The following is a 16,922-nucleotide window of genomic DNA, read 5'->3' as shown; positions in this document are numbered from 1 at the left end:
TAGAGGATACCCAGAGACTCTTCTAGCTCTAAAATCTCCTCTTCTCCAGCGTATGCATATTTGTACAGAATGAAACATATTTTAAGTAAGGTTTCTAATCTTTGTTGTCGGGGTAGGTAACAAACAGTAAAGCCACAATAATGTAGGAGTTAAAGAGTGTTGGAGATGCGAGTTCAAATTCCTGCTCACCTGCAAAGCTTACTGGTGACACTGTGCAAGCCACTCTTTCTCTGCCTAACCAAACAAGTAGTGTGGTGGGGATACAGAGAGAGGGCATGTGCTATTTATGTAATTAAAAGTATTTATAAACTGCTTTAAATTTCTATGCCACCCTTCATCCGAGCACAGGTTTACAATACAGTTGTACCTTGGAAATCGAATGGAATCCGTTCCGGAAGTCCATTCGACTTCCAAAACATTTGGAAACCAAAGTGCGGCTTCTGATTGGCAGCAGGAAGCCCGTCAGACATTCAGCTTCCAAAAATAGTTTGCAAACCGGAGCAATCACTTCTGGGTTTGTGGCGTTCGGGAGCCAAAGCATTCAGGAACTAAGCTGTTCCAAAACCAAGGTACAACTGTATTTTTAAAAAATACATAACGTAGCAAGCAAAAACAATAGCCCAGTTTAAAAGGCCATAGATTGTTTAATTAGCCAAAGGCCTGGTAGGAGAGGAATGTTTTTGCCTGGTGCCTAATTTTTTTTACATTTCTAAGCAAAGTGCACACAATATACAAACCAACCGAATAACATGTTATTGGCACCAGTCTGTCTTGGGAGACAATGAAGAAGTGTACCTTTTGGGGGTGAAGACATATTGTTGGAAGTTTACTGTGCCGGCTGCAGCTGTAGAGACAGATATGGGAGAGACATGCCTTGTTGCAGCTCGGGCAGATAGCAGGAGAACAAATAAACATAAAAATAGAGATCTAGTAGTGACACAAGTTCCAATTTTCTAGAACAAGGAATGTCTGTACATTACCATATGTCTTTGTAGGATATCCAAAGCAAATTATGTTTTGGTGATGTTCCAAAGTACAAGGGCAGCAGCTGAAAATGCTCATTTGTGCATCATTGCTTTTCTGATATTATACAGTGTGTTGCAAGTAAAATTTCTCCAGATGAAGCAAGTGATCTTAACAGATCTACGCAATGGCAGACAATCTTTCATATGAGCCTGGTCCAGAGTTCTTAAGGCTTTCTGCATTAGCAAAAATACCCTGAATATGGCCTGGGAGCAAATGCAGCTCCCTTGGCACAGGTGTTGAGCCCAGAGGTTATTGGAAGAAAGACAGGATAAACAGATGGAACAGTTTTGGAAATTCCTAATTTAAGCCGTTGTGCTTTTCACTGGGGTAAGTAAGTGGAGCAAAGGTTTGCCTGCGTCGCCGTCGATGACTAAAGCAGTGAAATGGTTATTTTCCAGAAAATACGGTACAGAATCATTGCTCTGAAGCACCACCACGGCGAACAAAACGACAAAGATTGCCTTTGCAGTTAAGGGCACTGACGCCTGCAGCTTAAAACACCCCGCATCTCCATTTGGACTACAACTCCCATCATCCCTTTCTCCAGGTCACTTTCTCGCAAAGTTTAAGACCATAGAAATTAAAATGTAGAATCTCTCGGTAATACAGTAATGGAAAGCCGCCTCTGTAGTCATGATTTCCCCCCGCCCGCTCCCCCCCCCACCTTCGGAATGGACGAGTGGGGCCGCTCTAGGATTTAGCATCTCTATTATCTTAGCATTCCCCTCTTGGGAAGGAAGTAGTCATCAGGGCCGCGCCGGGGTGTTGATGAGCTTGCAGAAGGCTTTGCGCATGCGCGGTGGCCGCGGGAAGCGACGCGCCTTCATTTTACCAGGCCCGGGCCGGGTAAGCGCGTGCGAGAGGCGCGGTTCTTGGGGCCCCGGCGGAGGAAGGAGGCAGACCCCGAAGGTTAGGGGAGGGAGGAGTAGGAGGCGTCCGAGGGGGGCCCCACCGGCTCCCTGGGTGGCCTTCGCTCTAGGAGGAGGGGTTTTTTGGTCCCCATTGGGGAGATGCGTGTTTGTCTGTTTGGGCTGTCGGTGTTTTAAACTCAGCTGAGCGTTTGGAACATTCATACTGGTGAGGTTTATATGTGGTTTTATGTAATATATGCATTGACATAATCCTTGGTGCGCTGTTGGTGACCTCAGTTCTCTGATCGCTGGTCCTTCCTGGAGCCAAAATGGCTCCACTCCTAGCAAAGAGGAGGCATCGCGGCAGGATTGGGGGAGGCCCGAAGCTTCCAGAAGTAGTGGGGGGGGGAGTTCAGTTTCCCACTCAGTGATGAACCTCACTGGATGAGCTTGGGCCAGTCACTGTCTGTCAACCTTCTCAAGCTGCTTGTGAGGATAGAAAGGGGTTGGGTGAGAGCAGATGTCACAATGCTGGACAACAACTCCCATCATTCCTGACCATTGGTTTTGCTGGCTGGGACTGATGGGAGTTGCGAGTTCAACATCTGGAGGGCCAGATGGACGAAAGGTGTGATAAACATATTATAAACCAACATCAGTGTGCTTGATGTTTTATGAGAAACACAAAATGACAGTCTGTGCCCTGAGATGCTTATAGCCTGCAGTTCGGTCTGCAGGGAGGCATAGAACAGCTGCTTTTTCCCATTCCTGTACTCTGTTCCCATCAGCCAATGGCCAATATATGGATGATGGGAGTTATCAGATGAAACATCTGGAAGGTGCCAGGCTGGAGAAGGGATGATAAACATGAGAAGAAAATGCATTTAGCTCAGTTACATGTGCCTAGGCTTAGTTTCCATTTAGACAAAGAAGTTTGCCTAGGTTTATATCAAAGCATGCACAATAATTCATTCAGCGACCATTTTGCACAGGGGTTCTGTTCCTGGCCCCCATGTGCGTCAGAGGAGTGTGCACAAGCTCACTCCGCCATGTTCTGCCCCCAGTCTTTCCTCTTCTAGATCCAATAGGACCCGCACGTCAGTGGTCTTGCATCACTTGGACACACCTAAAATGGTTGCTGCCTGCATACCAGGTGTTGACATTATAAATGGAAGCAAATGAACTCACTTTTGATATGATCATTGCACTCACTGGGCCTTTGGCTTCTTGTTTTTCCCATCCAGAATTGGGAGCAGTGGGTTGCTGACAACCCAGAGCCACTGCCGCCATGTCGCGTTTCTTTACCACTGGCTCGGACAGTGAGTCGGAGTCGTCACTTTCTGGGGACGAGCTTGTAGCGAAGCCCGTTGGGGGCAATTTTGGAAAACAGTAAGTATGTGGGGGGAGGGCCGGGAGAACTTGAGTGAGAGGGTGGGAACAGAGGTTCCCAGGGAGTGATGAGTTGGAAGAAACAGGCGGATGCCAACGGGAATAAGGGGGAGCGTTTCTGATTTAAAAGTCAGAAACAGGTAGTGAGGACAACATACCCATACTTTAACATGAACCCAATACACCCAGGTAGTACCTGTCTTGGGATTCCAGACCAAGCATCTCCTACTTCTGAGTTATGCACTGCCTCTTCCTCTCCCTGCCCTGCACCTCTCTCACCTGCTTCCACTGATCATTGATAGCAGGGATCCATTGTCTGTTCCTTTCCCTTTCTTGTAGGCCTCTGCTGTTGAGTGAAGATGAGGAAGATACAAAGAGGATTGTGCGCAGCGCAAAGGACAAGAGGTAAAGTGTGGTTGGCTTTGTGGGAGAAGTGGCCGCTCTGGTTTCTGGAGGGCTGCGCCAATGCCACATTTTTGGGTAGCTGGGTAATTTCCCGTCCTGTTGAGCAGCATGTTGGTGGCACTGTGTTCTCTGAGGGCATATCAATGCCCCAGGCTTAACCATTCCTTCTTTGATCTTCCCTTACTGCAGGTTTGAGGAGCTTACAAACTTGATCAAAACAATCCGGAATGCCATGAAGATCCGGGACGTCACCAAATGCCTAGAGGAGTTTGAGCTGCTGGGCAAGGCCTATGGCAAGGCCAAGAGCATTGTTGACAAGGAGGGAGTGCCCCGCTTCTACATCCGCATCCTCGCAGACCTTGAGGACTACCTCAATGAGGTACTGGGGCCAGCAGGGAGGTTTTTGGTCCACAAAGTCCCTGTGCCTGGCTCAAGAGGGTTTCGTGGCAATTTGAGTCTGACACCTAGGGCTAAGGGAAAAGAAGGGAATCTGTTCTCCTGCTTCCCCCTTACAAAGAATTATGAGCTTCATTGCAAAAGGGAGCTAAATGTAGAGCTCCCAGGATCAACTTTGATGCCTTTTTGGTGTCTCCTTTTACTGCCGGTTTGTTCCTGCACGAATGGAGTTGGATTCAAGGTATGGGGGCTAATTGGGGAGAGAAGTGCTCTGAATCAGTTGAGCAGTGGATCTGGATCCCATGTGGATCTGCCTATTTGTTAAGATCTGAACACACATCCCACTTTGGTGATCAGCCAGGTGATGACCAAGGGCATGGTCTTTTGGTAGTGGTGTCCTGTTGGCCTCCCCAGAAATAGCCACCTAGCACCTGCTTGTTTACTGTGCAGGAGCCAAGTTTAAATGTGTGTTGTGTTTTTCATGTTGCTCCTATTTTCGTGTATCATCTTGGTGTGGATGTTGGTTTTCAAAACACGTAGTTTTTGTTGTAAAGCTGTTGTGTTCTGTAAGCTGCCTTGAAGGCTTTGCAGAGTGGATCTAGAAATTTGAATGTCTGAAATATATAGAGAGCAAGAAGGCATATAGGGAAAGTGAGAGCAAGATGCAATCCACCTGCCTCTCATCCAAGGTACTAGGGCAGCCTATATGGTCTCTTCCCCATCCTCACAACAGCCCTGCAGGGTAGGTTCAGCTGAGAAAAGGTGACTAAGCCTAAGACACTTCACAGCTTTGTGGGAATTTGAACACAGATCTCTGGTCCCAGCTCTGATACCCACTGTTGCACCATTCTCAGCCTTCATGTAGCACAGGGATGGGGATCGGTGAACAAGCCAATCCCACAGACACAAGACTCAGGATCCTGAAGGGAATAGCTAGAGAGCAAAATGGCTGTCCTCTTGCACATAGCTTTGGTTTGCACATTTAGAGGAAAAGGGAGAGAGGCTGGTGTGTGGACCAAATGGCTATGAGCTGCCTGTAATTTCATCTCCCTTCTGGCTTTCGTAGCTCTGGGAGGACAAGGAAGGCAAGAAGAAGATGAACAAGAACAATGCCAAAGCCCTAAGCACCCTCCGCCAGAAGATCCGGAAGTACAACCGAGATTATGAGGCCCAGATCATGAGCTACCGCCAGGTACTGATGCATGGTTGGGTGGAGGGCATTCCAGGGAGGCGGCTGAGACAATGGGAATTATGTATAGCTCAGTCAGTGCAGCATGAGACTCTTAATTTCAGGGTTGTGGGTTCGAGCCCCATGTTGGGCAAAATATTCCTGCATTGCAGGGGATTGGACTACATGACCATCATGGTCCCTTCCAATTCTATGAATCCTTTAGGACCTCTGACCTTCAAGATGTTGCTGGACTCCCAACTCCCATCTGCCCCAACCAGCATGGCCAAGGGTCAGGGAAGCTGGGAGTTGTAATTCAGCAAGATCTGGAGGTCCACAGTCACTGTCCTTGCTTTAGGCAAAAGGGTTGATTACTGGCTTTGCCAGTTGTGTTAAGCATGGGTAGGCAAACTAAGACCCGTGGACCGGATCTGGCCCAGTCGCCTTCTAAATCCAGCCCATGGATAGTCCGGGAATCAGCGTGTTTTTACATAAGTGGAATGTGCTCTTTTATTTAAAATGCATCTCTGGGTTATTTGTGGGGCATAGGAGTTCGTTCATTCTCCCCCCCCCCCAAAAAAAATTATAGTCCGGCCCCCCACAAGGTCTTAGAGACAGTGGACCGGCCCCCTGCTGAAAAAGTTTGCTGACCCCTGGTGTTAAGGCTCAGGTGAAAAAATGGGTGAAAATGGAAGGGAGGGTTTGGAGAAGTCAGGCTGTGCTGGAAGAGCAATTCTCTATGATTTAAATTAAAGAAGAGTACCCTACATGCATCTTGACCACAGCATGTCTGCTTTCGCCTAGAACCCCGAACAGTCAGCTGATGAAGACGAGGACAAGAAAAGTGACGATTCAGAGGGTGAGTGGTGATGATGATGCAGTGCGTAGGAGATGGAAGCTGTGCAGCTCACTGGCTATCCTTCTTTGTGTGAGGTGGGGAGCGGGATTTGAGGTTTCCCCTCTCAGTGACACCCCCCGCTTTCTGGCTTCAGGCTCCTCCTCTTCTGGTGAGGATGACGATGAGGGAATGAGCGCCGCAGCTTTCCTGAAGAAGAAAGAGGGGGCAGCTGAGGGACGGGGCAAGTTTCTCAAAAAGGTGGAGGTAAGAGCTGAACGGGGTGGGGCGGGGGGGGGGGGAGAGACACATTGTGGTGCCCTCCTCTGGCCAGCATAGGCATGGCATCCGGTGCTTCCCTCAAAGCAGCTGCCAGAAGGATTTTTGTGCCAAGCAACTCAGAGAGGAGGAAGGCAAAAGATCACTATTCCTTTTGCAGCAGAAAATAATAATCCAGAAGCGTGGGGAACAGGAACAGGGTTCCCATGGGACTTCTGTTGCTCTGTGTCCCTTTATGGCCCTCCCTGGCTGAATCTGAGTGAAAACTTTTTTCGTCACATGGTTTGCTGGTGCATAATTTTTCTTCTCTCCAACCCCCCCCCCCCCCCCCCCCGCTCTTGGCAGGATGAAGATGAAGAGGAGGAGGACTCTGATGATGATGAAGACTGGGGCTCGTCAGATTCAGAATCTGACTCTGAGTCAGATGAAGATGAGGGCAAATACACCTCCTTGGCCTCCAAGTTCCTTAAGAAGTAAGGAGGCAGCTTCTATGGGTTCAACACTTCCCATCATCTTTGGATTACAGTCTCCAGACCTCTGGCTGAGGGAACTGTCAGTTGTGAATCTACCTTTGATCACAAGATCACAATCTGGAATTTCAGACTCAGGACCTGAAGGTGGAACACTGTGTGCTGTCCTGTTCACCCAGCTCACTTCTGAGCCTGAGTTGTTGAGGAGCCAGACCCATTACTTTGACCCTTGCTCACTGCTTTAGGTGGTGGCATCCATGTCAGGGCATAATGGATGTCTATGGTGCAATGGTAGTTAGCTATCTCACATTAGGGGAGCATCTTAAAGTTTGATGGACACTTTTAGATCTGAGAATTAATGGCCCCATCTGGGCTGTGACAGGTGCTCTGTACCATGGAGCAGACTTGTGCTCTGTTCCCCCAAGAACAGAAATAAAACCAAGAATTGCAGGGAAGTAGATCTTGGCTAAACAAGGGGTGGGGGACCTCAGGTCTGGGTCTCTGTAGGTGAGTTTTTAAGTTTCTGCATTGGGCATTTTGGTGACTGCATAGGTCTGGATCAAATAAGCTTTTTAGTCTGGCTTTGTTAGTGCTTGATCTGTGGTCGAGGCCAGTGGGCGGGGTCTGGGCTTGTATGGTTCAGGCAACTCAGGAAGTAAGAATTCCAGGTTAGAAGAGGGATTCAGTCCTGTTTTAATTCTCCCTGACCAGAACTGGCACTGAGGAGGACAAAAGAGTTTTGGAGAAGAAGCGGGAAGAGAAGGCAAAGAAAAAGCAGGACCGCAAATCCAAGAAATATGAAGATGATGAAGATGACAATGAGGGTGGCGAATGGGAGAAGGTTAAAGGAGGTGTCCCTCTGGTCAAGGTGAGTCTCTCTCTGCAAGCAGTTGGGAATGTGGGAGTAGAACGAACTGCATGGTGTTGCTGCCTTTATTTTTACTTCTCTCCATCTTCTAAACATGGTTTGAGCCTAACATTCCTCCCCCCACCCTGCCTTGCAGGAGAAGCCAAAGATGTTTGCCAAAGGTACAGAGATCAACCACACTGTAGTCGTGAAGAAACTCAATGAGATCCTCCAGGCCCGTGGAAAGAAAGGCACGGATCGGTAAGGCCAATGAGCGTTGATGTGGTGGAGTGGAGGGGAAGGTGGCCTAGGAGACCGCGCTTGGAAAAAACTGAGCGTGGTTCTTGTTACCTCGCCTCTAGAAGGCTGCTGCAGAGCTGCAAAAGGTTCAGAAAAGAGCAGCTAATGATTGAGGGCTTGGACAACTCTGAAAGAGAATTAGACAAATCCATGGAGGATAAGGCTGGCAGTGGCTGCTTAACCCGGATGGCCATGTTCTGTCTCCCCTGTTGGAGGCAGCATGCTCCTGGGTACCAGTTTCTGAGCATCACAAGTGCAGAGAGAGTGCTCTCGTGCTCAGGCTCTGCTTACAGGCTCCTTGTAGGTAGGCCTTTGGTTGGCCACTGTGAGAACAGGATGCCAGACTAGGTAGGCCTTTGGACTGATCCAGCAGCATCTGCTAAGTATTTTTAACTGGAGGATGGGACTTGGGATGTTCTGCATGCTGAACCCGTATCCTCCCACCCTTCCCTATAGACATTGCTCCCAACCCTCTGCAGCAGATTCTTAGGGGCGGGGGGTAGAATTCTGTTGTGCAAGTGGAAGCCTGTTCCAAAGCAGAAAAGCAGTGTTGGATCCCAGGTATATCTACTGCCAGATATCCTAAATAGGACAAAGGGTGGCGCATAAATGTTTTAAGTGAATCGGAAAGTGATGAAAATGAAGGGGGTTCACACGGGCGTCAGTGGTTTTGGCACAGGGCACAAGGAGGGTTGTGCAGAGTTCGGGATGTATGTCAAAAGAAGCATGCCCGGCCATCTGCTTCCCCCGCCCCCCTTCTGCACTGAGCTCCTTCACCTCCTTCCCCCCTCCTAGAGCGGCTCAGATTGACCTTCTGCAGCTTTTGGTTGGAATTGCAGCAGAGAACAACCTGGGGATTGCCATCGATGTCAAAATCAAGTTCAACATTGTTGCTTCTTTGTATGACTACAACCCTAACTTGGCTACTTACATGAAGGTATGGAATTAGGAGGGGAGGGGAGGAAGTGGCCTGAAAGCACGGCACGTGCATAGGGGCCACAGGAAGCAGGCGGTTTCTTTCCCAGAATGCCAGGTGGCTCAATGTTTCCCTCTTTACTCCTCTTCTCCCACCACATGCAGCCAGAGATGTGGCAGAAATGCCTGGGCTCCATTGAAGAGCTCCTGGACATCCTCTTTGCCAACCCCAACATCTTCATTGGCGAGAACATCGCAGAGGACTCTGAGAACCTGGCCAACAGCGAGCAGGTGAGCATTTCCGAGGCAGGCATCATTCCTCCCCATCCTTGGGGCATCCTGAAAACCCGGTAAGATGGGCTAGTTTGAAATCTACAAGAAGCAGCAGGTGGGAGGCTGGTACAGATTGGTAGGTCAGGAAAGAAAAAGGCTTGTGTGTGTCTGCCTAGCAGTCTTGACCCCTTTAACCCACTTGTGTCTCTCTCCCTCTCTAGCCCTACCGTGTTCGTGGCTGCATTCTGACTCTGGTGGAGCGCATGGATGAAGAGTTCACAAAGATCATGCAGAACACAGATCCCCATTCCCAGGGTGAGTGTGCCTGTCATAGAAAGTGGGGTCTCAGAGGCATAGCCAGGGTGGAGTTGGACTGAAAGTTTCAGCTAGTGGAGGGCTGGTGTGGAACAGGGAACTTCTCAAATAGAGGGAACCCTAAGGAATCTGTGCTGTGTTTTCCCCTGAAAAGACACCTCTGCCAGCTGTTTGCCTCTTTTGGAACAATCCCTCAAGAACCAGGGATTGAACTCGGAATGTTTGCCAGCTTTTTCTGTTTTCATGCCTCCCAGTTTGCTTGCTTGCTACAAAAAGCTTTTTTTAAAAACTGACTTCGGAGCGTCTTTGAAAAACAAAAAGTTTAGCAAAAAGCAGCAGGTCAGAAAACTGAGTAGGTGGTAGAAAATGGCTGAATGCCTTGGAAAAAGGTCACCCAGTCTAAGCAGAGAGGATCTGTATGTTTTCATGTCTCTTAACTCAGCAGTCATGTGGACTAGAAACATGCTCTTTGGGCCCCAAAATGGGAAGCTGGGGTTTCTCAGGAGTGTCAGATTCTTCATGGCAAATAGGGAGAAGCCGGCAGCCCCACCTCTAAAGACTGCCATGTGAACGCATGTTCCCCTTTCCACCAGAGTACGTGGACCACCTGAAGGACGAGGGCCGAGTCTGCAAGATCATTGACCGGGTGCAGAACTACCTGCAGGACAAGGGAACCACGGAGGAGGTGTGCCGCATCTACCTGCGCTGCATCCTCCACACCTACTACAAGTTTGACTACAAGGCTCACCAGCGGCAACAGGGCCCGGCAGGAGACAGCAAGGTAGGCCAGCCTCTGGGGCAGCAAAGCCCCCCCCCCCCCCCCCGCCGTCCTTGCTTTGCCCAGGGTATTCGCACTCTGCAGTTGCACCTATAGGTTTTGTGCTTGGGGCATAACCCTGTGGATGAGAAGATGTTTCTCATGCCCTAAATAGTCAAATGCATAAGAAGCTGTCATGTATCTGGTTGTACTCGCCCTGCTTTTGACCAGCACAGCCTGCTCTGATTGGTAGCTTCCCTCCAGGGTCTTAGGCAAGCCTCTTTCTGTTGCCTTCTGAATGGAGCCTTCTAACTGGAGATAACTAGGGGATTGATCCCGGGGCCATGGACAGGCAAAGCACTACGCCAGCGGTGGGGAACCAGTGGCTCCTGCCAGGTGTCTCTGTGGATTACAAGTCCCATTGCTCCTGACTGTTGGCTGTGCTGGCAAGGGTGATAGGAGTTGGGCTCCACCAATATCTGGAGGGCCATCTCTGCACTAAGCCATGGCCCATTCCCAAAATAAGGTTTGGAAATGATACTGTTGGGCTGGGAGAAGTTGAGGTGGATGCTGAGGGTTTGGTCCGGAAGGACACCAGGGATTTTCAGGAAGCTTCATTGTGATTCAGTTTAGCTGCCATGACTTCTTTCAACAGATCCTAGGACGTGTGTGTGTGTGTGTGTGTGTGTGTGTGCGCGCGCGCTTGCCCAGAACTACAGTTCCCAGCATTCCTTGGGGCAGGGGAAGTCCTGACAGTCCTGCTAATTTGAAAACTGGTTTCAGGCTTGCAAGTTGGACAGGGCCCTTAGTATTGTACCGGCAAAGGAAGACTGTGAAAGTTGAGAGGCAATTGATGTACTAAGTTTTGGGTAACCAACCTGGTCCCCTCCGGATAGGGTTGGACTCCAACTCCCATCAGCCCCAGCAAGCATGGCCAACGGTCAGAAATGATGGGAACTGGAGTCCAACAATTTCTGGAGGTTTGCTATCTCTCTGCAAGGGTAACATTTTGGTATTTGGGAGTGGGGTGGGGAGGGACTCCTCAGGCTAATGGACATGTTGCATAACCTGCTTGCCCACAGTCGGAACAAGACCAGGCCGAGAACGAAGCAGAGGACTCGGCGGTGCAGATGGAGCGCCTCTGCAAGTTCATCTACGCCAAGGACAGGACAGACCGGATCCGAACCTGCGCCATCCTCTGCCACATTTACCACCACGCCCTGCACGACCGCTGGTACCAGGCCCGCGACCTGATGCTCATGAGTCACCTACAGGACAACATTCAGCATGCAGACCCCCCTGTGCAGGTCAGAGAACAAAACTGGGGAGGCTGGGTTGTATGCTGTGTTGCTGATGGTTTATTGAGGCAGTCTTAATCAATTCGAGTAACGATAAAAGCCAGTCCTCCAAGAACAGGGAATGAGAGGCTCGGAGTGGCTGCTTTGCCCCGCCCAAGAAGCTGCAAGTTGCTGATGCAGATGATTGTAAAAGGTTTGGAGAGGAGCAGAGTCCCCTCTCCTTGCTGCTCCACGCTTTTCCTCCTGCATGTGGGCCACACTTGCATCTGGTGACGCCAGCCACAACATCCTATGTGGCTGATGAGACTTCCTCTCCTAACTTCACAATGCCTCTGCCCCGCTTGGCAACCTGCTGTTTGCAGTAGCTGCCTTGGGGCGAAAAGTGTTGGGGGGAAAAGGGCCAGGAGCAGTAGATGGTAACATAAAGGAGTGGCAGAGAATTAATGGAGACTGGAGAGGGTTGATAGAGTGCAGCAGTGCCCATTTGTGTCCCACCCTTATTACAAAGGAGCAGGTGCAGGAAGCGAATGTTTGGGGAGTGGTTTTTCGGGTGCTGCCTTTTGGAGAGGGCAGCTGGGTCTCCGCCTCCACCTCCTCTGACCTTCTCGGCTCTTGCAGATTCTGTATAACCGGACAATGGTGCAGCTGGGGATCTGTGCCTTCCGCCAAGGCATGATCAAGGACGCCCACAACGCCCTGCTGGACATCCAGTCGAGCGGGCGGGCCAAGGAGCTGCTGGGGCAGGGCCTGCTGATGCGCAGCATGCAGGAGCGCAACCAGGAGCAGGAGAAGATTGAGAAGCGCCGCCAGGTCCCCTTCCACATGCACATCAACCTGGAGCTGCTGGAGTGCGTCTACCTGGTCTCGGCCATGCTGCTGGAGATCCCCTACATGGCCGCGCACGAGTTTGACGCCCGCCGGCGCATGATCAGCAAGCAGTTCCACCACCAGCTCCGGGTGGGCGAGCGCCAGCCCCTTCTCGGTGAGTGGCTTTCCTCTTTTAACCGTGAGATGCGTTTCTGGGTATGCTGGCCAGGGGGCTTCTATTCCTCTGTCATGCCAGGACTTCTAACAAGAATCTTCCCAGGCTTGACTTAGAATCCTTCCTGTCTCTCTGGGCAAATAATGGAATCTTTGAGGCAATTGCAGGTCTGGGCCTAGAGGTGCTTGAATGCTGCAGTCTGTTGGTGTGTTAAGCAAAGGAGCACTTTGCCTGTTTTCCACTTGCTAGTTTCTTGGGGAGGAGCAGATTTTCCTTTGGCCTCTGTGACATCGCCAGGCATGATCCAGGGTTCAGGGTTCACAAAAGTTGTCTTGCCATGTTAGCCAGCCTCCCACTATGGTTCACTTGCTTTGGCACCATTTCCCAAACTGCTTCTTGTGTTCTGTTGGTTCTATAATTCAGCTGTTTATTCTTATTATTTTGTAAATGCATATTTATCAGAACTGCAGGTGGCACTCGACACCTTGGAGTCATTCAATGCTGTGTTGGAAAACAGAGCAAACGATTCTTCACAGATGATGCCTGCTGCCAAATTGTGTGTATTTGTTTTTCCTTTACAGCTACTTTTACACACCCTTCCATAACTATTTGTTTAAACCTAAGAAAAAATCAACTGAAGTTATGCAGATTTCTCTAATAAGTTTTATTTTTATTGGATAATTTATTTATTTATTTTGACACAAGGGCTAGAAAAAAATCTTTTTCTGGATACAAAAATGAAAGCTGGTTTTTGTGTGCATTGTCTTCATGCGCAATAGGATGTTAAGGGGATGTGGCCTGCCTTGCTAGCTAATCAAAATCCTGTTCACCAAGACAAGGAATGCCTTCCCCATTTGATGACCCCTTTCCCCCTCTCCCCCCATCTTTCTTCAGGCCCCCCAGAATCGATGAGGGAACATGTGGTGGCAGCATCTAAGGCTATGAAGATGGGCGACTGGAAGACGTGTCACCGTTTCATTGTTAATGAGAAAATGAATGGGAAGGTCTGGGACCTGTTCCCCGAGGCTGACAAAGTGCGAGGCATGCTGGTCCGGTCAGTTGCATGGGAATGGGGTGACGGGGCGGTTCCTCCATAGAATCGTAGAGTTGGAAGGGACCCCGAGGGTCATCTAGTCCAGCCCCCTGCAATTGCAGGAATATGCAGCTGTCCTGTAGAAAGCTGCCTTATCCTGAGTCAGACCATTGCTCTGCTTAGCTTGGGCGTATCCACCTTGATGGATAAAGAGACGAAACCTGGGACCGTCAGTGCTCCAGCCCCTGTGCTCTGGGGCCATCGAGGCAGGCTAGGAGGGGAGGGCTTGGGACACAGATCTTGAAATGGAGAAGAGGGAGCAGAACTGGGATGTCTGTGTTGATAGCGGCCACCTTGTCTGGATGCAGGTGGGTGCTGAGAGGCGGGGGGGGGGGTGTCTGTCTGGGGACTGGAAAGCGTAGCTCTGCCTCCCTTTCGTGGATCTCTGCCTGGCTCTCATGACTGCTCCCCTCCCTTGTTTCTCCCTGGCAGGAAGATCCAAGAGGAGTCTCTCCGAACCTACCTCTTCACTTACAGCAGCGTCTATGACTCCATCAGGTATTGTGTGAGAGTCATCATGGCCTCCTGGTTGCTCTTTCAGCCTGGCAGCTTTTTGGCCAGGGTGTGAGTGGTGGATGTGGCATAAGTGGCTGAGTGCATCTTATGGTTGCACATGTTGCTTCAGCATCCCCTCTGCAGGCTCCCTATCCATAAAATATATCAGTCAAAGGAATCCATCCTCTGTACATGGCACACTTGGGTACCTTCTTTGGTTGCCATTGACCTTTTTAGATTTTCTGCCAGGCAGGCTGCCGATGGCTGAGTCTCACAAGCTCAGCTTCCACCTCTTTCTTCCTCTCCCTCTCTCCCCATGCCCCCTCCCCCAATTATACTTCCCTTTCTAGTATGGAGATTCTGTCTGATATGTTTGAGCTGGACCTGCCCACAGTGCACAGTATCATTAGCAAGATGATCATCAATGAAGAGCTGATGGTGAGTGATGCTTTCTCGCATGGCAGGCGGGTGGCTTGAAATGGCCTAGAGATGGGTGGCCACCACAGGAGGGGACACTTGACCAGGAGAAAGTGGGTTGCCTTGGCCAGCTCAAGGGGTGTGGGAACAGAGAGTCTGCACCATGGACCCTTTTGAAAGAAATAAGAGGCAACGTGGGGTGAGCATGAGAAGCGATTTGTCCAAATATAAGCCACCAACCAGTATAGGCCTCACCCCTAAAATGAGATCTCTTTGTGAAAGAGAAATATCTAAATCTCTGTGCTTTTGGCAGTCTCCAGCCCCGTTGCACTATGAATAACTCAGTTGGCAAACAGGGTACTGAAGTTCCATGTGGTTCTCAAGGTCACATCTTAAATCATGGCTTCTCTAGCCTGTAAGTGCTACAGGCAGCATTCAGGTTTTATACAAGCCAGATTTGGGAGGGAAAGTAGACCAACACTTTAGAAGGTTTCTAACATGTCTCTCCTTCGCTGGGTTTGTCTGAGCCTCCCAAATCTTGCCTTCCCAGGCCTCTTTAGACCAGCCAACCCAGACAGTTGTGATGCACCGGACGGAGCCCACGTCCCAACAGAACCTGGCGCTCCAGCTGGCTGAGAAGCTGGGCAGCCTCGTGGAGAACAACGAGAGGGTCTTTGACCAGAAGCAAGGCACCTACGGGGGCTACTTCCGGGGTGAGCGAGCGTCCTGGAAGCCAGTTGCAGCCACAGCTTCTTGCTTCTCCCATCTCCATTCCTTTAGCCACTTTGTGTCTGTTATCTGTCTGGGGACAAATAGGGCGACTGTTCCCATAAGTATCTATTTCTCTTTTAAAATTCTGGCCTTTGTGGTATGGGGCAAAAGCTAAGGAAACCAGTTCCCATTAATGATTGTCATCTTCTCTTGGTTCCTTGCAGCCACAGCTTTACCTGATCTTATATCAAATCAAATCAAATCAAAACTTTGTTTATGAAGTCTAGTGAGTGGCAGGTGGGTGTGGCCTGCAAAAAACAACAACCACATGGGCCTGATTGGCTGGCCTGAGTTGGCCCACGGGCTGGAAGTTACCACCCCTGCATTCTTTGATTGGTTTATCTGCTTTCCTTCCCTCATCACAGGATCCAAATCCCCCTTTAGTTCAGCACTTCTCCCTCCGTACAGGACACAAAGATGACAGTTGTTCTCTCCCCGCATTTTCTAAATCCAAAGTGTGCCAATTTCACTGCAAAACGATGGTTTGTTTTGGTTGAAGAACCAGGAAGTGTTCACTCGAGAGCCACTTTGCCTTGGTCTCTGTGTACCTGTCTTGTTTTCCATAAGCTGCACAGCAAACCCATTTCTGCTGTAATCTTGCTGGCCTACTTTTCACTGGAGCCTTGTAGCTGAACTCTCTTCTCTCTCTCTCTCTCTCTCGCCCTCCAGACCAGAAGGATGGCTACCGCAAGAACGAAGGAGGCTACATGCGGCGTGGAGGGTATCGGCAGCAGGAGCGACAAAGCAACTATTGATTCTCTAAGCCGTCACAGTAGCATTTCCTGGTGCAGGGAAGATCTTATTCCAGTTCCCATTATTCAAATACTTAATAAAGAGTTTGTTTGGAGCGTGACTGGCCTGTGGTGTCTTTGGGAGCACAAGAAGCAGCGTGGGAGATGAGAACCAGAGTCCTTGCTGTCCTTGCTGCGTCCCAAGTGGCCACTGGGGGCATCACCCAACCTTTGCCCTTTGGCTTCAGGCAACGGGGCCAAATGTGTCTCGGCCTCTCTTGGTGGATTTTGGCCCTCTTCCTATTCCATAACCCATATCTGCAGGCTGTGCCCCTCTGTGAACCTGCTCTGTGATCTCCCCAAGTGTTTTTGCCTGCCCTGAATATGCCTCTTGCATACCTGGAGGGAGAGATGTGCTCTGGCTGTGGCTGGGAGCCAGGTGACTCCCAGAACGTTGTCCTCGAGTTGAAAAAGTTACCTCCCCTGGAAGAACCCTGAGAATGAGTGAATGTAGCTGCCAAGAGTCCCACTGCAAGGAGAAGCAAATGATGGACAGTTTCAAGGCCGAGTCCATTCATTTACAAGCTGCCTCCCCCTGCATCACGCCAGCATCTGTACCTATTGGGTATTTGTCCACAACTGCACCTTTTTTAATTAAAGAGAAAACAAACAGATGAGACTGCTTCCTGCCGGGTGTTGAGGGGAAGCACAAGGAAGGGAAGATGAATTTCTCTGTGAGGTCACTAAGTGCATTGTCAAAGGACTTTGTCCTTAAAACCAAACTCCTCAGTTGGATAGGGCGCTCTCCATGGCGGAGAGAGACATAGATGCTTCTTACTGAAGCAGAGCTGATTTATTAACTCCATATGGTGGTTCTGACGGGCTGAGTTTCAGTAGGGTGGCGTCCAA

At 49.9% G+C, this 16,922-nt stretch overlaps 1 protein-coding gene across 2 annotated transcripts; it reads left to right on the top strand.

Annotated features, from left to right (window-relative positions):
* The first annotated feature begins 1,728 nt into the window (after nucleotides 1-1,728).
* LOC310691782 (eukaryotic translation initiation factor 3 subunit C-like) lies at nucleotides 1,729-16,135 on the top strand. Of its 2 annotated transcripts, none has more exons than XM_083471822.1 (21): nucleotides 1,729-1,872; nucleotides 3,122-3,266; nucleotides 3,606-3,671; nucleotides 3,861-4,050; nucleotides 5,134-5,259; nucleotides 6,040-6,094; nucleotides 6,228-6,337; nucleotides 6,695-6,822; nucleotides 7,531-7,687; nucleotides 7,824-7,927; nucleotides 8,762-8,903; nucleotides 9,047-9,172; nucleotides 9,376-9,469; nucleotides 10,063-10,250; nucleotides 11,309-11,533; nucleotides 12,143-12,506; nucleotides 13,401-13,560; nucleotides 14,032-14,097; nucleotides 14,445-14,532; nucleotides 15,062-15,224; nucleotides 15,952-16,135. In XM_083471822.1, exons 2-21 carry the CDS (start codon nucleotides 3,166-3,168, stop codon nucleotides 16,035-16,037), a joined length of 2,739 nt encoding a protein of 912 aa, XP_083327948.1. In that variant the 5' UTR covers nucleotides 1,729-1,872; nucleotides 3,122-3,165; the 3' UTR covers nucleotides 16,038-16,135. The 2 variants fall into 2 exon arrangements, with proteins under 2 accessions (XP_083327948.1, XP_083327949.1); XM_083471823.1 differs by having other exon boundaries at nucleotides 1,818-1,935.
* The last annotated feature ends 787 nt before the right edge of the window (nucleotides 16,136-16,922 follow it).

This window comes from Podarcis liolepis, assembly GCF_965112155.1.
Source record: "Podarcis liolepis genome assembly, chromosome: 13".
NCBI lineage: Eukaryota > Metazoa > Chordata > Lepidosauria > Squamata > Lacertidae > Podarcis > Podarcis liolepis.
The sequence above is the reverse complement of the archived record's forward strand: the minus strand, read 5'-3'. Positions and strand labels throughout refer to the sequence as shown.

What these genes read in the sequence shown, in the direction of transcription:
- LOC310691782 (XM_083471822.1), top strand. Translation starts at nt 3,166, where the DNA reads ATGTCGCGTTTCTTTACCACTGGCTCGGACAGTGAGTCGGAGTCGTCA. An exon ending in GAAAAGTGACGATTCAGAGG is followed by an intron (nt 6,095 to 6,227) that starts GTGAGTGGTGAT and finishes TTCTGGCTTCAG; the next exon opens with GCTCCTCCTCTTCTGGTGAG. An exon ending in ACTTGGCTACTTACATGAAG is followed by an intron (nt 8,904 to 9,046) that starts GTATGGAATTAG and finishes CACCACATGCAG; the next exon opens with CCAGAGATGTGGCAGAAATG.